At 42.7% G+C, this 24,183-nt stretch overlaps 1 protein-coding gene across 3 annotated transcripts in view; it reads right to left on the bottom strand.

Moving 5' to 3' along the window:
• The window catches only part of CRHR2 (corticotropin releasing hormone receptor 2), a gene marked incomplete at its 5' end in the record, with an annotated part of 163,267 nt that overhangs the window by 62,514 nt on the left and 76,570 nt on the right, over positions 1-24,183 (bottom strand). For all 3 annotated transcript variants that reach the window (XM_082499549.1, XM_082499548.1, XM_082499550.1), the window contains 2 exons: positions 5,237-5,343; positions 11,667-11,752. In XM_082499549.1, the coding sequence (XP_082355675.1) occupies positions 5,237-5,343; positions 11,667-11,752 (193 nt within the window). The remainder of the gene's footprint in view (positions 1-5,236; positions 5,344-11,666; positions 11,753-24,183) is intronic.

Genomic DNA, 24,183 nt, shown 5'->3' with positions numbered 1-24,183 from the left:
ACAGTGGGATTGAGTGCACCCTCAGCAAGTTTGCTGACTACACCAAACTGTGTGGAGTGGTCGGCATGCTGGAGGGAAGGGATGCCATCCAGAGGGACCTGAACAGGCTGGAGAGGTGAGCCCATACCAACATAATGAAGTTCAACAAGGCCAAGTGCAAGGTCCTGCATGTGATTTGGGGCAATCCCAAGCACAAACACAGGCTGGGCAGAGAATGGATTCAGAGCAGCCCTGAGGAGAAGGACTTGGGGTTGTTGGTTGACGAGAAGCTCAACATGAGCTGGAAATGTGTGCTCACAGCCCAGAAAGCCAACCAGATCCTGGGCTGCATCTAAAGAAGGGTGGCCAGCAAGTCAAGGGAGGTGATTCTGCCTCTCTACTCTGCTTTCGTGAGAACCCACCTGCAGCACTGTGTCCAGCTCTGGGGCCTGCAACAGAAGGACATGGACCTGTTGGAGTGAGTCCAGAAGAGGCCACGAAGATGATCAGAGGGCTGGAGCACCTCTCCTATGAAGACAGGCTAAGAGAGTTGGGGTTGTTCAGCCTGGAGAAGAGAAGGCTCTGGGGAGACCTTAGAGCCCCTTCCGGTACCTAAAGGGGGCTACAGGAAAGATGGGGTGGGACTCTCTATCAGGGAGTGCAGTGATAGGACGAGAGGTAATGGTTTTAAACTGAAAGAGGGGAGATTTGGATTAGATATTAGAAAGAAATTCTTTACTCTGAGGGTAGTGAGACACTGGAACAGGCTACCCAGAGAAGTTGTGGATGCCCCGTCCCTGGAGGTGTTCAAGGCCAAGCTGGATGGGGCTTTGAGCGACCTGGTCTAGTGGGAGTTGGCAGAGGGGTTGGAACTAGATGATCTTTAAGGTCCCTTCCAACCTAAACCATTCTATGATTCTATGACTTTTAAGTTGAAACCAGTACTAATCCTGCAGATCACCTACCCACTTGATACCTCCTCAGCAACTAGGCTCTGACAGGTGTCAGATCACGTTGCTCTATGAAACCTGCTCTGTATGGATGCTATACATTTCTTCTTCCAGGTTTTTACACATCATTTAATCAAAGTCTTCCATTCTTACTAACAGAGGGCTGCAGTAGCAGTCTCACCAACTGCACACCAGACTGAAGATCAAGAGGAAATTCAAAGGAGTTTGGAACTGGGGGGGATAAAGGACAGTAGATCTCCCTCTCCTAAACCCTGGAAATGGTTAGGGGAGAAAAAAGAAAAAAAAAAGCGACTGTTATTTCAAGGAGAAAATGTTTCAGTCCTTTGGGAGAAAAAAAATGTGAGATTTAGGAAATCTGTGTAATGAGAAAGAAAGGGGACACTGCCTCAGGCCTGTGAGAAAAAAAAATCTGATGTGTTAAAAGGGAAAGAGTTAAATTTAGGGGCAACAGAAAAGCAAAGTTTCTCTCAAATTCTCAATTTGCTTTTGTTACCACCATACTAGTGACAAAAGATGTTATACCAATGTTTGTGGGTTTTGGGTTGTTTTTTTTTAGAGCTGCCTTTCTCCTGCAACCTGCACAGAAGGACATGTCGTTTTTAATCTTCAGCCTGTCTTCCTTTCAGCAGCATCTTTCTTTATTGGATTCATAACTCAGCAGGGACTTAGACGTTTCCCAGAACAAATACCTGTCTTCCTGTACTACTTCCTTGGTCACTACTGCACAAATAAAACATCTTCTGATTGAATCCAGTCAGGTCACCGCTGGCCACTGCCAGCACATTGTTGAATAACAGGTCAGGAGTTTTACAAAGGACTCTTGTTCCACCTCAGAGGCTCAGCCTCAAAGCCTGGGTCACATCACACTAACAAGGAAAAAGCCAGGACAAAGCAATTTGGGTTTCTGCATTATCAGCAACTGTAAAGGAAAAATATGTGTTTTAATCCTATTGCTCTTTTTTTTTTTTTTTTTTTTTTTTTTAATTCAGCTTGATTGGTATTACTGATAGCAGGATTCCTCCTATGGAAAATTTCTGCTTTACTATTGTGAGAATGTGACTGTGTGGGACGATGAGAGCCATGTCAGCAGGAACTGCCTGCGGGTATCTGAGGGATGGACCAAACCTTTACTACTAATGAGAACACACAGACTATGAGATTCACAGCAGTGCAGATACATTTAACAATGCCCTGTGAAGTGCCATGAGTAAATCTCTCCAGATCCTGCGTTAGAGATCAATGCAGCTCTACAGCACATTTCGTTTATGCACAAATTCCTCATTTTTCATTCTCAGCATATTTCTTTTTGTTTGTGTGCTTGTTTTGTTTTGCATTGTAAAGACAGCATGGCTCTCACTTTTAAGACCACCTACATTTAGACCTTGAGGAACCACCCTTGACTTAGATCTTTAGGAACTATCTCAATGACTCATTGCCATTCAGTCAGCATGCCAACAAAAATCAAGTCCTCTCCCACAAGCTGGGCTTCACTTTTTATTATTTAGATGCTAAATGAAATGTTGACTGCCTTATTTTTCATTGCACAGCCAAGAAAGCAGAATTGGTTCGTATGAGACAGAATTGGAGAAAACAAGACTGGAATAGGTCTTTGCGGTAAAAAGGAGTCCCTAGCCGAGTCCTCCTCCCTTCTCAGTTGTGTTGGGGTGTCCTTGCAACACAACACAGAGGACAGACAATTTCATTACTTGCTGATACACCTGAGCTTTCTGACCCTCAAAATATTTTTTGGTGTATGGTTCCTTAGTGTTTAGGACAGTGGAACATTTCTACTGGTGTGGAGGGTGAACGGAGGGCAGAGAGTTTCATAAGGAACTGATGAAGACAGGAGCTGGAGACAAGATCACACAGGACACACGTGGAAGATCCACTTCTTTCCCCTTCCCACTTCAGCACAATGAGCACTAAGCTTCCCATCAATGCAGCAGCTACCCGGGCTGGGGCAGCACCAGTAATGGTGAGGCTCATCTCCAAAAGCAGAACATCTATCTCACTAGTTGCTCACCAAAGCAATGCCCTTTGCCATGCCTACCAGATATTTAACCTGCTCTTGAAACCTCCAGTGTGAGAGATCCCATACCCTTCCTAGCAGCTATGTTCTAACAGAGCAGGTGTGCTCCAGTCTTTTCCTTCAGACAGGACTGCCTTTGGAACTCCATTGGCACTGACAGAGCAAAGGAAAATCAACCAGGTGATGGGTGAGAAGCATAAAAATACAGAGCAGTCGTGGAACTTGAACATTCGCAGAGTTCTCCTCTGTCTTCACCCTCAGCAGGCACTCATGGAGTGAGGTGGATGGAAGGAATGGGGGAGGAATAAGGAACTGATAGATTTCTACTTTTGGCCAACATGGGGATCAAACCAAGTCTTCAGAGTCTTCTATTGCTTTTTTTAGCCATGAATCATCTAAATTCTCTCATTTCACCCAATTAGTAGATGCCTTCTTTCATCCAAACTAAAACAGAAAAAAAGCCCCAAATAATAGGACTGAATAATCAAAACTGATTTGCTCTTGGGACACTTTGTGTCCCACTTCATCACTTTTTGTGATGAAGATGTGCATGACATCATAGAATTTGAGTAGGGGAAATCTGTAATGCAACATGAATCGAGTCTGTCTTCACTGAGCTTCTTTAGAACTTTTGAAAACAGGTGTAATTCTACAGCCACTGAGGTAGCTCGTGCTATTTGAAGAGATGGACTATGTTAATTCACAGCGTATGCAGGGAAGCACTGAACTGCTGCGGTCCTTTTTAATGCCGAAGCTGATTGCAAAATTTAAATCTTAAAATCAAAGTTTAAATACCAGAAAAACAATTTAAAAGAGATCAGCAAGGCCACTTCTGTGTCAGAAGCTGGATACATTTATACCATATTATCTAATTGCTTTTGTGTTATTTACTCAAACGCTTATAAAAGATTCAGCATCGAAGCAGGGAATATAGTTACAATGAATAATTTGCATTCTTTATTCAATGTAAATTAATTCAGGTCTCCAAGCACTATGGGAATTAGCATTATACGCACAGTAAAAAGGTTGAAATGGAAGTTTAAACTGATGCACCATAAATGTTTTAAGCTTTTTTTCTTCCCATTAGCATAGATTATTCTGTTTATAGATGCTGGGGTGAAAGAAGATTCCTGTTGTTAAGAAGAAAGACCCTCTTGTTAGGAATGCTCAAGAGGAAGACTTAGCATAAGAATTCGCAGGGAAGCTCCACTCTCGGAAAGCAGTAATTCTTTCACTTCGGTCCCAGTCAATCATCATGTGGTAATCCCGTGGGGGGTCCTCCACCCGTCTCTCCTTTTCTACTGGTATAAGATTTTTCTCGAGGACTATCATTGCATAGCGCTTACTGCAGTTGGTTCTAAGTTCAGGTTGAATGCTTCCAGCCAAGACAGCACAAATAGTACAGACATGCCAGTCAGGTAAAATAGCAAATAATACAGAAATATTCAACCAGGCCACTCCTATTAAAACACATTCCTGTGACTCAGGCTGTTTACATACAATACATATGATGGCTGATGCACATCTACCTATTACTTTCCACTAAGCTTCCTTCCCTCCTGCCCTTTCTCTTCTCCCTGTAGCCCTAACTCTTCTTCACAGACTTTCTTTCACTGACGTATCCAGTTGACCTGACAAACTCCCTGCTGTACCACTGAACCAGGGAAGGGAAGTGTTTCTATGCAGTTTCATTGATTTGCATTCATCATTTCATGAGCACTGGCGGGGATAAAGCTCCTCTAAAGATGTTTCTCTTGTTATTTAAGAAAACTTCTTGTTATTTAAGAAAGTTCTTTAATGTAAGAAAAATTGAACTTAACCCAAAGCAAAATGGAAAAATTTCATTCTATCTCCTTTGGTCTAGATGTGGGCATTAGCTGCCAGGGAATGCAAAATACGTTATGTTATCATGCACGGCCTTATAAAAAAGAAAACCTGCCCCCAAAACTTGCAACTCAACACGCTCAAATCCCAGCTTCCCTTAATGAAGCACTCAGTGCTGACTGAATTTTTTGCTGCATCAATAAATCATATACAGTTCTCTTCCTGAATACAAATAGGCTTTAGGTCCTACACACCATTACAGCTCAACCAATGCTTCAGTCAATAAACCCACGGACACGCTTGGGAGTGTAAAAGCCATCACCATTTTTCAAGACCATACACGACAACCTGGATAGTGTTATTAGAAGGCTCGAGTAAGCCGGTAAGTGTCGCAAAACCAACCAAGTTAGAAGCATGCAAACGCATTACTCACCTCAAGCACAAGAAAAGCATAAAGGCAACTATAAGGGCCCCTACTGATATACAGTGCCCCAGGTAGTTTATGATGAGAGCAATCTTGTAATGGAGCGCATACTTCCTCTGGAGGTAAAGAGATAACATGATTAAATCAGCATGAATCTCTAAGCACTGACATTAAGGAACAGTTAATCAGTTTACGAAACAGTAATTACTTTTCTCGACTTTAGAATGATATAATAGCCCCGGGGCTGATGCCTACGTATAAGCCAAACATGCTGCCCAGGCACAGAAGTACAGTCTTGGTTTCATTTCAGTTTGGGATTTGTCCAGTATCTTACAAATCTCAGCAAAAAAAAAAAAAAGTTGTTGTTTTTTTTTCCCCCCTCTTTTTCCCTGCAATTTCCTTAGGATTTCTTATTTTCATTATTACGCTATTTAAAACTTTGTTGGTTTAGGGTGACAAAGCTACCAAAGACACATCTTCTCACAGTTTCAGAAGCCATAGATATTATATTTTTAGGAAACTGCATGATCTTAATGAGCCAGGTTACACTACTTTCTTACTCAAATGGTTTGGTTTTCATACAAAACCGAATCAGTTGTCAGTAAGAATAAATAATAAGCCCTTTCCATACAGGTAGATTTTTCTCTGAGGTCCATTCCTCGCAAGCTACGATCCTTATCTTTCAAATTGAGGGCAGAACCAATGCAGACGGAAAGAGCTGGAGTCTAGTGCTGTCCTTTCAGTTGTGAGAGAGCCCGACAAACCACAGATCCTGTTGTTTGCAGCAGTGACCCACGTATGTAGTGGAACTTAATGTACTAGTGTCTATTTCCTAGGATGCTGGGGAGATTATCGGTAGGTTTTTGATCCTGTAAACAAAAATATTAAGTACAAAAGTGTTCCCACCTAAATCAGTGAATTTAGTGATGTGACCAAAATTTGACCTTGAAGTAACTGGAACATTCTTTATTGGTGGGCTGCTGCTGGCTTCAGAGAAAAGAGAAGCATCTCCTCTCTGTGCCTGATGAATAGGAAGAAGTAGAAAAACACTATTCAGACAAATACTGAAGCTGGTTAAAAATTGACAGAGGCTTGCTACTTAAAGTATAAATCCCCCTAAAAAAAAAGATATTTATTTATTTATTAGTTTTGGCATTTGTTACTTTTCAGGTTAAGCAGATCTTTCCCCACTTTGGGACTTGTCCTCCTTCAGAAGAATGAGACCTTTGAAAACTAACCACCTAAATTTCCTCTCTTGTGGAAAAAAAAAAAAAAAAAAGTAGAATCCTACAAATGCATCAGTTTTCTAATTTTGGTTGAACTTCTTTTGTTTCATTTTTTCTAACAATTTCCCTTAACATTTTATTCCAGTCAAAGGAATTTGTCAGTGAATGAATGTTTGGATGAAACTACAACCAGCAGCTGTAGTTAATCTGTTCCATTGTTCTGTGAAGATAGCATCTTCCAGTACTTTGCCAGACAGCAAGCAAGCACTCTTGGAACTATTTTTGTGATGAAACCTGCCTATACCTTCAGCACATGGAGTAATGTGCTGTTTCTGGACAGATCTCAACCATGTAAGGTATTTTTAAGTCTATTATAAAATCCCCTAAAATAAACTTCCCCATACACAGGGCCATTTTCACCTTGAGGAGAAAAATAAAAACCTCAAACCTACAAGACCTGAATTCCACACTGAGTTTTATTTATCCTTAAGTCACAGGAACACCTAAGGGGGAAGAAAACACACTTGACCTGATGTGTCTACCTGAAATGCAAAGCTGTACTGTTTAGCTGGTGTTCTGGCAAACTGCCCTGCTGATTTACTTCCCCGTTTCATTCATAGAATTATAGAATATCTCAAGTTGGAAGAGACCCACATGGATCATAGAGTCCAACGCTCTGCTTCTCACAGGACTACCTAAAACTAAACCATATGACTAAGAGAAAACTAAACCATATGACTAAGAGAATCATCCAAAATTGCTCGTGTAGTACTAGAAAATTTCTGGAAGATGACAATGTTTTTCCCAGGCCAAGGATCCTGCTCTTTGAATCAGACTCTTCAGCTCCCTCCTTTGGCTCCAAACCGCTGTTTCAACTTTGCTCAAGTTTTAAGAAGGTATGGTTCAAAACATGAGAAAATTAATTGGAAAAAAATATAATTAAGTTCCTCTGATGCACTGATGCTGAAGGAAGAACAGGCATGACTTTTATTTTTTCTGTTGCTGACACTAACAAGGTTTCCCGAAGGCAAATTCAAATATCATAGAAACAAGAACTGCCTCAGTGCCTATGAAAAACTAAGCTGACAGGGTGGCAAGATCACTTTCCACCAGCCTACATGCAATCTGCATCTCCGGTAGAAATGGAGACAACACCTTCAGGCCTGAAAAACACATGCCCAGAATCAGCCATGTGTTGGCCAAAGCTCAGTTCATGTAAAATACTTGCATAACTCTTCTCTGTCTCACCCTCTTGAAGACTGATACATTTAAAATGGTATCAGCCTTCTACTGTTACCCAATATTCTGCTTCCAGGAAGATATTTCACTTCACTAAAATGCAGATTTGAATCTTATTCAGGCTTAGGAGGGTCGTCACATGAGAAAGGAGATAGAAAAGGAGAGGACACTCTGTTAGCCTTGCTCCCCAGACCGCAGCAGGTCACATCACTGGAGTCCCCTTCCATGCCGTACCTTGTACATGACAATCACGGTACATCTGACAGTGCAGTTATCTTCCAGCCAGCTTCTACCAGGTAAACTGAGGAAGCACAGCTTTATGTCTTTACCAGCACCAGTTTTGCAAATCTAAGGCACGCTGGGCTCCCTGCAGCCAGATTTCAGGCTAATGATGGAGTCATTCTGTCTAGAGGACTTTTTCCTTTGCTTTAGCTAGGACGTGACTGCTAACCTGTCCAAACCAAATTGGCTACTGATTTGAACTAATAACCACCTAATAACAGCACTCAGCTCTCCAGATGACAAGGATCTTTCTCCCTCTAACAGAACTTCCTGACAGGTCCTGCCAGTGTTTACAGCATGTGTCTTCCTGCAAGGCTCTGTGCTCCAACCCCAGTTCAGTCACTTTAGATTTCTTCCTGTTGCCAGGATGATCTCATCACCAGTACAGTTTAAAGACACCATATCTCCTCTCCAAAGACTTTCAGAAGCAACTGGGAAGTATGTTTGTCATCCAAGATGCCTCTGAGTTCACTGCTTTCCTGTTCTGAGCCAGCTGGAAGCTGGGTAGCTGTAGCTAATGTGACTGTGCTCCTACGGAGGATACGTTAACTTCAGCCCCACATGGTGCTAACTCAGCTACACAGCCTGAAGCCACCTCAAAACACTAGCAGAACCAAACTCATATCCAGCTGCCATAGGCCACATAGACAAGACCAAAGTTCCTAATTTATAGCTCTTCTTGGAGGCTAAGATGTATTTTTTGCTGTGAGAGACTCACATTTGTCTTCTAACAAGAGCACAGACTTGTGCTAGATGCAACAAATGTCCCCTTGACCCAGGAGCTTGTAGGCTGAGTAGAAGCCTTCCATTTGTCACACATTATGCCATGAAACAGCCAGTTGGATCAAAATGATTCCTGTGCCTGGAGAAGGAGCTAACTGAGTGTTCAGAGGATGGGATTCAGTCTGACATTAGGACATACCTTGGGGTACATTTGGGTATCTACCCAACATCTGAACCAGTATCTGAAGCAAGGGCTAGAAACAGTTACGCACAGACATCTAGTGCCCCTTGAGGTGCAGTCAGGAGATTCTGTGCTTCCTAGTTGGTCCTGGTGACAGACCTCCACTTGCTGCTGCTGAAGGACACAGGTATTCCAGAAGGCCTGTGTCGCACCTCCAGATGCCTGGAGACACACTGAGGCATTTTAAGCTACATCCTGTACCTACATGCAGGTAACTAGATCCCAGCCGAAGTGAGAATCTAGCAGCAAAGAAGTCCCAGAGTACACTTTTATGAGCTACTGCCACAGGTCTTGACAAGTAAAGCAATGATGTATTAATGTAATCCAGTGAATGTGTGTTACAGGAGCTTATGCCTTCTAAGATTGACCCACAGCTGAAAAACCCTAAAATTTCTCTTGCTACATTACCAACACTCTGTCATAAAGCATGCAGCACTGGACAAGGGGTTGATCTTGAAAAGTCCTGTTCCTGTCCCATGTATCAACCACTGCATTTGAAGTCAAACCCTGTAATTCTTTAGCACTCTGGCTGTGAGTGGCCAAGCTTGAAAGAAGTGTTGTTTTCTGTATTAAAAATAAACATAAAGCACAGGGCGTACCTCCTGGCTGATGCTTAGCATCTGCTAGGATCAGTCAATAAATAACAGTAGACCCACACGTGTGCCTGCATCTCACCTTTAATCAAAATGGAGGATTACAGAAATCCATGGGGATTTTTCTTTTTTTTTTTTTTTTTTTTTTTGAGATCACAAAGCAACCCAAGTATTCATCTGTAACACTGAGCATTATGTAGAGATTTCAAAAATATTCACAAATATTAATATTTACAAAGCTTGTCGCAAATCTTTAAAGATCTAATAAATGAGTTTTTAAGCTTTTGCAAACAAGGGTGGGGGAACATCTGCACTTTCATCTGTTTAAGGAACATGCTATTTAAGACGTTTTAAGCTATCACCATAGCTGCAAAGTTTTTAAAAGCAAAAACAGAGTAAAGGAAATAATCCTGTCCTCTAGTCACAACACTTCTCCAGCCTCTTCAAATAAAACTCTGTATTTGCTTGTGCAGAGATAGCAACTGTTCAAGTCATGCAGACAAACACATAAAGAGTGTCATTAAAATACAGCAGCATTTTCCTGAGCCGGTACAGCAGACTGATACTATCAGATCAGGTTCCCCCATACCAGCTAAACCACAACAAAGATTTTGAGTCTTTGCCCATCTCTGGTCCCCATTCTCTAAATCTGGCTGCTGCACCCCCCTCCCCTTCTTGCTCATTTTTAAGAGGGTGGTCTCATAGAAGCGCAAATCCATTTCAGTCAGAGATGGTCTGCTACCACGGTCTGCTCTCCCCATCAAACCCAGCCATGCTTTCACTCCCCAGGCTCGTGCTGGCCCCAGCACTCCTGCAATAATGCAATAAGATGGTTTAGGGAACTGATTTATCTGAAAAATGACCCAGCAAAAAGTTAGTTTTTAATTTTAAATTGACAATTAATGTAAGGAGGGGCTGCACTGGAGCGGACCCAACTTAGATCAGCTTAAATTGCCACGGGAGCCTCTCCACTACGCTAGACCGCTTTGAACGTGTAACAGTCCTTCTGGGTGGCAGTCATGTGATTCATACATTTTTTCTTACTTTCTAGAAGCCTCCAGCAAATGGAGGTGGGGTGGGTGGGTGGGCTACCACTAAATTACCTCGCCAGTGGCTAAGAGTAGGCACTCTTCAGCAGCTGATGTGTAGTTATCTGTTTTCTGATTCACTTGTCAAAGCCCACATTCAGCAACAACATGGATCTTACAGGGTGGATGCTGGGCCACAGCCAAAGCACATCATGAATGTTTTGGGTACAGCACTAGTCCGGATAGTTTCTGAATGCTAAATCCGGATTAGGTCTGCAAGCAGCGCTCAGCAGGTGAGATTCCTCCTCTCTGTTCACAACTGGCATGGCACAACTCCAATGACAGAATGAGTGGAATGAACCCCAAAACACAAACAGGCCTGAGCTGCTTGGGCTCCACCCTGGCACTCAAAACAGGAGGAGGAGAAAGAGAACACGGCACGGAAGGTTTGAAGGTTTAAACTGGGTGAGGATGAATGTCTATGATACCTCCAAGAAAAGCTGAGACATTTGACAAGAAAAGGACTTTGCATAATGGCTTGCAGCCTTTCTGAAGGAGCTTAACCCTATCTGCTAATTTCATTCTGTAAACTCCTATATAATACAAGACTGGCTCAATCTTTTAAAGACAGCTGGGACCTAAGTCTGCTTTTTATGTATTTTTCTGTTGCTGCCCCTTTACATATTTGCTGAAGGAAAAATGACATTAAGATCTGGAAAGGCCAGTTGTTGATGAAGCCTCAGAACTGATAGGTACAGGGTGGAATCAGCTGGTGAAAGCTTATTTTTCAGTGCCAAAGAAGCTTTTGGTCTTATTGTTATTATTACTAACATTTACTGCAGGAGCTGTATGCTCTGAGCAAGGCTATGAAGGATCTGCCTAAACATACATCATCAGGGACAGAGTGTAATAAAGCATCCTTTTTTAAAAAACGTTGTGAGTAGGGGATATGGAGAAAGGATAAGTGATTTGCCCGAATTTGTTGGGAGGATTTGTTGCAGAGACAGAAATGGAACCTGTCTCAGAAGTCCCAAATTAGTACGTTAACCTCTGCATTCATGTATGCTGAGACATATCATTGAGAAGAATGAAGGGAAAAATACAGACCTTGTCGTCCAGAATAGGCTCGCACTGAGAGTAGTTTATCTTGGAAGCCCATGTCCCATTTCCCAGGCATTCTCTGTAGGCATTTCCTGGTACGGACCAAAATAAAAGACAGATGAACACTCTGTGCTGGACTTTGACCAGCCTAGCAATTTCACAGATTTAAGAAAAGGTTAACAGAACAAATTATTCAAAAGGCAAATCAATTTATCCCGCCTCTGTGAGGACTAGAACAGCCTGCTGAGGAGAGAAGAGAAATAAGGGACATAAACACATCTAGAGACAACGACTATTTAAAGATGCTTATTGACAATGTTTTCTTAAGCATATGGGTTCAGAAGACAGCAAAGGTATAAGAAAAATGTTGCAAGAGAAAGCTTAATGTTAGCATAGTCTTTTAAAAAGCAGTTAAATGATGTATTCAAAAATGGGCAGAAAGGTTTAGGTCTGTAGTGCTCCATCTCGGAGAATGGTATGTGTGTGGTAAACTTACTGCTCTACTCCTCTCCCATTTACCCCACTGTAAACTAGAAGAAACATTTCTGGAGATACTGATTTTCTAGAGTCTTCTTATGCAACAACATTATTGGTAAAACTCCTGCAAAGAACCTGAAAAAGGAGCAAGACCACCACATCTGCCAACCCCGGGCCAGGCAGGCTGGGGAGGGCACACAAGAATGTCTCTGACCAGATTTCAGAAACGCATACACCTAGGTCAGCGTGTGTTCACCAGTCCTCCGTGGAAAAGAAACCACTTCTGATCTTTTTCCAAGGTGCCAGTTCTGTACTGTAAGTGAAAATCATGCATTACTTTACTGAAGCAGACAGGTTTCACATCCGATTGCAATGTCACCCTGAGAAGCTCTGGGAATTGTGTGTATTGGGGGTGAGGAGGGGAGTTCCATTTCTGGCAAGCACTCCTCTTCATCTCAAGGAACTCAGAGAGAAAACCATGCCACATTGCTGTACAAAATTCCTTCCTCCACTCATCGAAAGCACATCCAATCCCAAGAAATAGTTTTATTCCACGCTTATTTTGAACTGTGTCTTAGAAATAAAAAGAATAAAATAAAAGAATTAAAATAAAACAGGAAATTCAAAAAGATCCCCAAAGGACACATACAGACAACTTCCTAATGAACTCTCCATGATGTTGTTGCTGCTCTTTACCCAATTTCTTCCTGGGCCTTTGCCATGGTCATTCAGTGCTAGTTCAGCACCCAGCCATCAAGAAAATAAGATGTCAAATAAAAGCATCAGATTGAATGTTTCTAAAATTGTTGTTTACAACAGCCATGGAAAAAGGTAGAAAGACTTTTGAAAAGGTGCTTTCCCTACAGAGAATGAAAGTCCACATGGAAAGCAACAAGAAACAGTTCATCCAGATGCTCCAGATGACACCATATCCATACAGATCACTGAATTTCATACTGCTATTATCTATTTGCACTTTTTCATTGTTTCTTCTTGGAGTGACAAGGCCAAAATAAAATAAAATAAAATGACTGGTAACATTTGACAGGCTGAGAGAGTTGGGGTTGTTCAGCCTGGAGAAGAGAAGGCTCCATGAAGACCTTATAGCCCCTTCCAGTATCTGAAGGGGGCCTACAAGAAGGCTGGAGAGGTACTTTTTACAAGGGCATGTAGTGATAGGATGAGGGAGAATGGCTTTAAACTGGAAGAGGGGAGATTTAGATTAGTTATTAGGAAAAAAAAAATCACAATGAAGTTGGCGAGGCACTGGAACGGATTTCCCAGGGAAGTTGTGGATGCCCCATCCCTGGAGGTGTTCAAGGCCAGGCTGGATGAGGCTTTGAGCAACCTGGTCTGGTTGGGAGGTGTCCCTGCCCGTGTCAGGGGGGTTGGAACTGGATGATCTTTAAGGTCCCTTCCAACCTAAACCATTCTATGATTCTATGATTTGGGTCAACTACAGAAACTTGTAGTAAAGGTTAAGGACCTCAGTTTCCATTTCTGTCACTAATTTACAGGTAAATTCACACACTTCCCTCTCTTTCTTACTGGAGAGTCAGCTATAGACTACCATTTTCTCTGCGATTTTTTTGTGCAATTTTCCCCTGAAAGCTAAAGAGGTGATTAGACTTCTTTCCTCACTGCTCTGTTTATTAGGATTCAACATCCCAAGCTAAATTTGTCTCGAGGCATCTTTTACCCTGTTCCTCTGAGATCGGGTCTGAATGGGATTCAGGTGGTTGGATCCGAGTTACATCCCTGAAAGACCTTGTATTTGGCTGCTTCTTTTGGCCAGTGCTGAAGCTCTCCGTGCAGAATGGCTGCTGATTTTGAGTCTCTGTAGCAAACATCTGACTCTCCAGACACTGTGTGGGAAGCTTTGGTGCTTAGTTGGATATTGAATCCACTTCCAGGATAGCATTCATAAGAAATCCTTGTTTTTCTCATTCTGACTCTTCCTTTCCCTCAACATATCTTTCCAGCTCAGATGTGGAGACTACAAACACAATCAACACTGTGAGACACTTAGAACGTCCAACTGGGTCTATATAAGTACCTGAGAGGGAAAGGTGCATTTGAATCAAGTAGTTATTTATCCACGAAAAAGGAAAACCACTCTGCTTTTTCAGACTTCCCTCTAGGTGAGAAATTAACAGAAAAACAAAAGTAGCTTGAAGTTGGGTGAAAGAGAAGGGGAGTGTCAAAATCAGGGAGACTCCTTTGACCCTAAGGCTCCCTTCAAAGATTTCTCTTAGTTGAAAAAGAAAGCAAATATTAGGAGCGCTCCCCCCCCCCCCCCCCCCAACTCCTTCCTCTTCTCATTGTTATTTCCATTTTACAGGTACAGAAACAGAAGCAAAATGTGTGTACATGACTTATTGTAAATGACCTGGCAGGACCGCGGCAGAGCTATGAACCACCACAAACCACGTATTCTACCAGAAGCCATGATGCCTCTGTCTCCTGCACTGCATCTTCCCTGCTCATTCAAAACTTCTTTTCAGAAGAATAAATGTGTCTTATGTTTCTTGTCCAAAAGAATTATTAGAGAACAGATCACGATCAGCAAAGCAAGACTGAGTGTAACAAATGCCATCCATTTCCACCACCATTTTGATGTGTAACCCCTCCACTTAAATATCAGGAGCCATAAAATGTGCCTCTGAGCTCTCTTTCAGTTCAAATGCAGGAACCTTATACAACACCCACATCAAAGCAGTCATTTGAGAAACGGGGATCTGGGTTTATGAGCTGTCACACCAGACTCTTGAATGGCGAGCATCTGAACAAGAGGAGGATAAAATCAAACTCTGAATTTCTCTAGTCCAGAATCTCCTCCACTATCAGCCACTTCTCAGAAACAAAAGCAGCAAGTAGATGTGACTTCTGGGAATACCTCATTCCAAATTTTAGTAGTCATAAGTAATTTATACGGCTAAGCAAAGGTCTACTTTCTTTCTTCCAAATGCCTTACAGCATTAGTTCTAATAGCCACACGGAAACGAGTTTCCGATCATGCTGAATGTATTTTCATATATCTATTTTAATAACATAATACAGCTCTTTCACCCCCTGCTTTAAAGTAGAAATATCTGCTTGAGTGAGTGAGGTAATATTAGAGAGTAAGAGCCTCACTGCCGGCATCTGGAAGCAGCAGCTCTTGTTGATGCACAGGTGAATCCCATGGCACATAGTAAGTGAGTCCAGAATTTTTTGGGGACATTGGACCAATCGCACATGCACTAGACAGAGGCTCACTGCCTTCGCAGTCACATCTGGCATGTGTTGAACTTCCTATATGCGCTTGTATATCTCTGCACAGAAGACCCTGGGTGAAATAATGACAACTTCAAAGAACCATCTTGGTCTTCTTCACAGCAGCAAACAGCTGTTTCAGAGCATCCCTAATTACTGTCAAAAACAGCAGAGAAGATGAAGAAATAACAGACACTGGACTCAATGACAGGCTGAGTCCCTGGGACATGCAGAGCTGTAGCTGGGATCAAAGCAGCAGAGAGACTCCAAAAAGATGACAGATACAGTGGTTCTGTGAAAGACAGCAATGAAGGATATGTGTCCCCCAGCTTCAGAAGAGGGAAGATGAGAGGGAAACCAACAGTCAGTGGTCTTACCAAGAGACTTCTATGATCTCTTTGGTGATTGAACATGCTGAAGAATACTCCTTCTTCTCACCTGGTTTTCCAATGAGAACTGGGATTAATGTGCTTTGTGCTAGAAGCAGTCTTGCTCTTTGCTTTAAAGCACTGTGTACAGAAAGAGACTGGATTAAGTTGTTTTTCTTAACGATTGTGATGAAAAATAAGGAGAAAATGGAAGAATCATGATGGAGAGCTACACTGTAGAAACAAACAATGAACACTCAGGAAGAAAAGAACAGTTACATGATCTTTCCAGGGCAACAATAGCTAATGAGTGTTATCAGCACTATTTCTTTTTTTTCCTAGTTAAAAAACAAATTGTGCCAATTTTCATTTCCTTAGACAACTGGCATGCTGAAGAACTCAGTATAATTTCTCTCCTTATAATTTCTCCTTCCTTACTGACTTTATTCTAAAGAACAGGTATACAAAATAAAGAGATGTTTGGTGTTTATAACTTGTGGTTATTTGTGCTCTGTGTGCACTTGCACTCCTATAATACAACTGGACAAGCAGATTTAATCTTCATGCGAACGAATAATGAGCAGTAGAAGACTCATGATGGCACAGGTAACACACAGCCATTATACACAGAGCTTTTGACACATCATCCAATATTCATTTCTATGCTTCAGTCTATGGCCTCTTCTTTGACTTTGAAAATCTTGATTTCCTTTTTGTTGCAGATTATTAGCAATATTTGTGGCACTTGATTGCTTCTGCTTAACCATCAGCCCAGGGGACAGGCAGGGAGGTAAAAGGGAACCCCCTGATCAGACTACGGAATAATCCAGTAGCGCTCAGACTGTCACTCAGGTTGCTAACTTCTAGAAAATATATTTCCTCCCCTCCAGGCAAGCCAGTACAACATATGCACTTTCATATTTCCTCTAAGGGCTGATTCAGTCATGCTGATCATAGTCATAGTCTATCAATAAAGCCAATGACAGCAATGGCAGTATTCCCAGAGTCAAACGCAGCAATTAGAGCCCCTCAGACAGCGTACTGCAATACCTTCCTCTCCTGCTCCTGCTCTGTTGTTTTGACAGCCCAATGCCAGACCTTGACTCTACACACCTGCCAACATTTCAACTCCATACACAATATAGATGCACATACAGAAAGACAGTAGAAGTACCAACATTTGCAGTTCTCATGGGCTCTAAGGTGATGTAAAAGGGATCTCCGTGTAAAAGGGACCTTGACAGGCTGGAGAAATGGGCTGACAGGAATCTCATGAAGTTCAACAAAGGGAAGCGCGAAGTCCTGCACCTGGGAAAGAACAACCCTGTGCACCAGTATATGCTGGGGGCCACCCAGCTGGAAACCAGCTTGGCGGAAAAGGACCTGGGGGTCCTGGTGGACACCAGATTGAACATGAGCCAGAAGTGTGTCCTTGCTGCAAACAAGATGAATGTTAGCCTGGGCTGCTTTAGACAAAGCATGGCCAGCAGGTCGGGGGAGGTGATCCCCTCTACTCAGCACTGGCGAGGCCACCTCTGGAGCACTGGGTCCAACTCTGAGCTCCCCAGTACAACAGACACATGGATGTACTGGAGAGCACTCAATGGAGGGCCACAAGGATGACAAAAGGACTGATGCACCTCACATATGAGAAAAGACTGAGCGAGCTGAGACAGTTTGGCCTGGAAAAGAGAAGGTTTAGAGGGGATCTTATTAATGTATATAAATACCTGAAGGGAGCATTCAAAGAGGACAGAGCCAGGCTCTCTTCAGTGGTGCCCAGTGACAGGACCAGAAGTCATGGGCACAAATTGAAACACAGGAGGTTCCATCTGAACATCAGAAAACACTTTTCCACTGTGAGGGTGACCGAGCGCTGGAATAGGTTGCCCAGGGAGGTTGTGGAGTCTCCCTCTTTGGAGATATTTAAAAGCTGTCTGGAGGAGGTCCTGCGCAACTGGCTGTAGGTGGCCCTGCTTGAGCAGAGTGGTTGGACCAGATGACATCCAGTGGTCCCTTCCAACCTCAACTATCCTGTGATTCTGTGATTGAAAGGACACTATTATGCTCTGGAACAACTTTAAAACACAGCTTAGGTTCAATGTTTCACATCAGTTTGAGACGTGAAACATCGACCTTCATTTCATTTCTAACAGCAGATGATGTTGCAATTCCGAATGGAATATGCAAAGAGGAGTATTTGATGAGTGACATTTTTTTAATATATATATATTTTTTTATTGACCCTGTTGAAGAACATGAAGCCTTTTAGGCAGCGGTAACTCAATCTGTATAGATCGGCCTGGTGGCAGGCTTGTATTTAGTCAGTAAAAGTCCATTAAAAGCATGAAACAAACAAGAGACAGGAGCACAGGGTAAAGGTAAGTGGATGTAATTCTCCGCAGGAAGTTAACCACATCCTTCCAGTCATTAGCGGGTGAAAGACAATTCCAGACACCGCATGCAAGCACTGCTGTAATGGGCCTTGTCTCTGACAACTGGAACTAAGCTGGTTTTGAAAAAGATTTTAGTCATCTTGCTGTGTCTCACGTAGGTGACTTTCTGACAAGGTTTACATTTCCAGTCATCATTAAAATGGAAACCTGCCTTCTCCAACTACTTAGGCCTTTCATCCTGGATCCCACGAATACAGAGTGGCCCCATAATCATGAGACGAGTTCATCTGCTACTGGAGTGAAGGGAATAAATAGGCAAATGAATAAATAAATAAAACACAGTCTGTTAAGTTCTGAGCTGTGCACGGTTAAGGGCATCTGACCGCTTTGACAGCTTGCTGATCCATGTTAGGTGTCAGCCAACCTGAAATGAAGGGTCTATCAACCAGAAAACCAGAACCCCCACTGAACAAAGTCCCTGGAAAGTACAAAATTTTGGAAAATGAAGTTAGCAGTGACTATGGTAATTTCAGAGAATCACAGATGCAGCAAACAACTGAAAGAGCACAGTCAGTCATGTCATCCATCTCCCTACCAACAGGATTTCAGTCCAGATTAAAAAGCATAAGCCCCAAGAATTTCTAGCAATTGCTTTGTAAAACTATTTCAGACAGCCTGTTAAATCTCTCCACTGGGAATTCTTTTGCTGATCTCCTAAATAACTTCCCCCTCCTTTTTAAGACAATTATTAAACTCTTTTTGCCTCTGTATTGCCCTCTGACCAAGTTGAGTAACTTCCCTTCCTTTTCGGGGTAGGTTACGCCTGCATACTTACCACAGGCAGAGTTCAACCTCGTAATTTTAGAACATCAACTTGCAACTAACCTTGTTCGGCACAGTTTACCAGTTCCTTCCTACACTGGCTTCAGGGCACGGCAAGGCAAGGCTGTATTGCAGCCAGACAACGGTGCCGCCAACATGGAGGTTTTTATGTTAAGTTTGCCAATGGAAATCAATCACAAATAAGTAAGGGTTTTTTTTTTTTTTTCCTTAGGTATGCAACATTGAAATAGGTTCTGCGAAATAGCAGCCTTTAAGATCAGAAGAGAGAGTGGAGAAAACCTGTCTTGTCTCAGTGCCAGGCCTAAAGCGGTGTACCATTTTCTGAGCCGAATAATGATTTTTGAAATACACAGTTTTAGGGCAATGAAAATCACTCGCTAAGTCTGGACCAAGGTTCTACCACCAAAAAGAAAACAAATTAGAAAAATTCAAAGAACACAGGAGTCAACCAAACTAAACCAAGCCATTCCAGGCTTGAACATTGTAGCCCATAAGTTATTCACAACATGAAAGACTTCGATTCTGGTCCTTCCACTGTCGGACTTCGAGATGAACTTTAACCCAGTTCAATGGATTCCTTCCTTTTAGAGTGTCCTAGTCACTGGGATATTGCATGATTCTCCCAGTGTTTCCTCCAAATAATTTTTATTCATTTAATGTTCAAAATAAGACATTTTGGTTGGTATTAAGCAAAATTTTTTCTCTTGGGTACTTATCCATCATGATCCCAAGTAAATCCAACAGGAACTGCATGATATAAATTCCTTGGATTGGCTGCTCAGATTTCATAGAATTCAGATCAAACGAAACAGAAGAAACCTGTGTTGCATAAAGGATATGCCACTTCATGTGTATACTATTCTTAGCCCTTTTTCAAAGTCTCAGAAAAACAGCAAGTGTCTAAAAATAGGGACTGAATCATGGGGCTATAAATTATTTATTCATGTGCCACCCTTCCTCTTTGGTGTTTTTTTTTTTTTTTTTTTTTTCTGATTGTTGCAGTGACAAGCTAGAGCCAGGTAGGTTTCACAATGCACCAGTACACTGATCGCTATTTCTAGAAATCATAAGTGACAGTGGTATAATTGTAACAGCAGCCAGACATCCATGAGATTGAAAAGGAGAAGATCTCTCCACGTACTTTATTTGTGAATGAGGGATATTCAGACAAAAATGAGAGGAAAGAACAGTTATCCAACCAATGCTTATTACTTTATACGTCAGTCAGTGGTACCCTGAAAGCCAAGGTTTGTGCAAAGAGAGGTCTTCTTAGATGTCACGATTGGGGATTTTTTTCACATTCATGTAGAATTATAATGCACTTACAGGAGAGTCTTGGAAGGCAAATAAATAATACTTTAGGCAAGAAATGTTCCCCTAGAAAAGTATTTCTGACCTCAGCTCTCTCTAGCTCACCAACCTGCTGTTTCTTCAGGCTTTCAAGCAGGTAAGAAACTTTGCTCAGCTTTCTGTTGTTTTCCTTTGCCAAGAAGTCCTAAATGCTTCAGGAGAAGCTCAAGCAGTCAAATTATGCTCACTTTCTGTATCGATTTCCTATCTGCTAAAAAGCTCAAGTGATTCACCCAGGTCATATAACATGTCAAAAGCAGAGGCAGGAACAGAACCTTTTAGAAGTTTAGAAGTCCTCCAGACTTCTTCAGTTTAGAAAAACATTTCTCTGGATTTCTAGCCCAAGGTCTACTCCATTAGGCATACTGATAAAGATGATAGTCTTGCCAGCACCTTTGTGCCTACTCTTACACAGATCCTCTCAATCACATATACAACACTTTTGAACACAACTTTCCTTAGACAAATTGTGCAGGTTTAATGCTTGCTGGACTACAGGAGTATAAAAGGTCATCCGAGATACACAGGTCCGGTTGTCACAGAATCACAGAATCACAGAATTATCAGAGTTGGAAGGGACCTCTAGAGATCATCCAGTCCAACTCCCCTGCCAAAGCAGGATTGCCCAGAGCACATTACTCAGGACTGCATCCAGGCGGGTCTTGAAAATCTCCAGGGAAGGGGACTCCACCACCTCCCTGGGCAGCCTGTGCCAGTGCTCTGTCACCTGAACCGTAAAGAACTGTTTCCGTGTATTTGAACGGAACTTCCTATGTTCTAACTTGTGCCCATTGCCCCTCGTCCTGGTACTTGGAACCATTGAAAAGAGCCTGGCTCCATCCTCCTTCAACCCACCCTTGAGATACTTGTATGCCATAATAAGGTCTCCCCTCAGCCTTCTCTTCTCCAGGCTAAAGAGTCCCAGCTCTCTCAGCCTTTCCTCATAAGGGAGATGCTCCAAGCTCTTAATCATCTTAGTTGCCCTTCGCTGGACTCGCTCCAGCAGTTCCCTGTCCCTCTTGAACTGGGGAGCCCAAAACTGGACACAGTATTCCAGTTGTGGCCTCACCAGTGCAGAGTAGAGGGGGAGAATGACCTCCCTCGACCTACTGGCCACACTCTTCCCTATGCAGCCCAGGATTCCATTGGCCTTTTTGGCGACAAGGGCACATTGCTGGGCCATGGATAATTTACTGTCTACCACAACCCCCAGATCCTTCTCCTCCAAGCTACTTCCCAGCAGGTCCGCCCCTAACCTGTACTGGTGCCTAGCATTCTTCCTCCCCAGGTGCAGGACCTTGCACTTGGTTTTGTTGAACCTCATTAGGTTCTTCTCTGCCCAGCTCTCCAGCCTGTCCAGGTCGCGCTGGATGGCAGCACGGCCCTCTGGGGTGTCAGCCACCCCACCCAGTTTGGTATCATCAGCAAACTTGCTGAGGATACACTCTGTCCCCTCATCCAGGTCATTAATGAATATATTAAACAAAATTGGACCAAGTATTGACCCCTGGGGGACACCACTGGTTACAGGCCTCCAACTAGACTCTGTGCCGCTGATCACAACCCTCTGAGTCCTGTCCCTCAGCCAACTCTCAATCCACCTCACTGTCACCTCATCTAGCCCATACTTCCTCAGCTTCCTAATGAGGATGTCATGGGAGACAGTGTCAAAAGCCTTGCTAAAGTCAAGGTAGATGACATCCACGACTTTCCCCTCATCCAGCCAACCAGTTATAACATCATAGAAAGCTATCAGATTGGTCAAGCATGATTTACCCTTGGTAAATCCATGTTGACCACTTCCAATAACTTCCTGTTCCTCAACGTGTTTGGAGATGACATCCAGAATGAGTCGCTCCATTACCTTCCCAGGGACAGAGGTTAGACTAACTGGTCTGTACCTCTTTCTCCGTCTACTAAGTGCTGAGGTCCAAGAATCAAACTTTATTAAATCTTCTCCAGGCAACTCCTGGCTGCCACCTAAACAGGTTGGTTAGGAACCTCCTTAGTGTGTTGCCCTGTTCACTGCAAACCCTACTGAGACCTGGATCCCATGCGTATCTCCTTCCTGAGCCAGCCAGCTCATCCCTTGCTTCTCATTTCTGAGGTGCAGCTCACTGCTGGGCTGCGGTTAGATCTTGGGCTATGCTTTCACCTTCTTAACAACACCTGATTCCAGGACCCGCAGCCTGGCCTCTGTGTCTCTACCGCTTTTGTCCACGTTCCCATTACTGACTTAAGTAGGTCCCAATCCAGAGCTTCCGATTCTGATATATCTCCGCTCTGCTCAGCAGGTCACTTTTGCCTTGTCCTAGGCTGGGGCTGCCTGGCAGCAAACATTGCCATTTTAGCACCTTAAGGAAGATCCCAGAGACTGAATTGTGCAACGCCGTCAGAAAAGTGGCTCTTTTTAACTTTGTTCAATCAAACACCTGTTGATATAAAACTCTACACACAAGAAAGTAGGCATTCTGTTTGACTTGCCAATCCCTTGTAAGTCAACCCCATACAGGTCTCCTCAGGAAATACAAACACAATTTCTTGCAATATTTTTCACTTGTTTCATTCCTCCAGGGTTAGCAAAAACTGTTCAATAAAATAAAGCTCTTTCACACTGCATATTCTGTTTCTTTACAACTTCATTTTCATCTGTTTCAGGATTGAGGTGTGGACAGTGGCAGGGAATCCCCAAAAGGTGGCCCTTTCCCAAAACCATCACTCCTCAGAAGTACAATTGGGGAATTATCCTGGAAGCTGCTTTCTTCGTCACACCTCCTTACAGCACTTGTTATAACCCTTCTATTAATCGTTCAACAGAACAGAATTATTATTCATGTCTGGAATTATTATCCCTATAAACTATTAACTTCCCTAGGAAGTTATTTCATGGCTTGTGATTAAGAAAACTCTTGTTTTGAAATGCCAGGACCATGCTGTTACAGAAACAACTGGGGGAACACCAAGAAGACGGGGAGACGGAGACAAGTGAACAGGCTCTCTAGCATTTGATAAATGCTCAGTTGAACCTGCTTCCACAAACTATGCAAGAGCATATTTTTTTTCCCCTCATACAGATCCACATGACAGAGTTTGGGCCCTGTGTGTCAAAAGCACAAGGGAAGGGCAAACAGGAAAACAATCCCTCCTGAGACAAAAAAGCGCTGCAGTGCCTGAAATTAAAAGCGTACCCTGTGACAGCTTCCAAAGTTCATTTTGAAACAAATGGAGGTTACTTTCTTCTGTGTTGCGTTACTGTGCTGAACTTGACACGAAGATGCAGGGCGAGTCTGCAACGTCCAAAGGCTATTTGCACGTTACAGCTAATTCCCTGAGACAGCACATATGCAAATGTGAACACACATAGAACCCAGGGATCTGCAATTCAGACTTGCATGTATATTTAAGCAGAAAAGATAAAAGAGGGAGGTTATGAAGCATAGTACTGAACTATTCCTCAGCTAATCGCCTTTTCCCTTCGCCTGGTTGTCAAGACATTGGAAAAAAAAAAAAAAAAAAAGACAAAAATAGTGCAAAAAACCCCAAAACCTCTTCCTAGCAGAACAGAAACCAGAATTTAACTCCTAAAAAACCTATTGCAAAATAAAAGTCTGAAATTCATGCTGGGCTCAACATTTCCACACACACCTATTCAAATTAGCCTCCGCTGCAAGGCCAGGTATCACACAAAAGACCAGATATTTGTCACTCATTTAACGTGTCCAGACATCGCTTCTAGTTCAGCAATCACAGAAACTTGGATGGCTTTAAACTAAAACAGCACCCAAGAGCAGTCTCTCTTCATGCTTGCCCTATTTTTATACTCTTCCCTACGGA

The sequence above is a fragment of the Vanellus vanellus genome (genome assembly GCF_965231255.1).
Source record: "Vanellus vanellus genome assembly, chromosome: 2".
Lineage (NCBI taxonomy): Eukaryota > Metazoa > Chordata > Aves > Charadriiformes > Charadriidae > Vanellus > Vanellus vanellus.
Note: the sequence above shows the minus strand (reverse complement) of the source record. Positions and strands in the feature narration are given on the sequence as shown.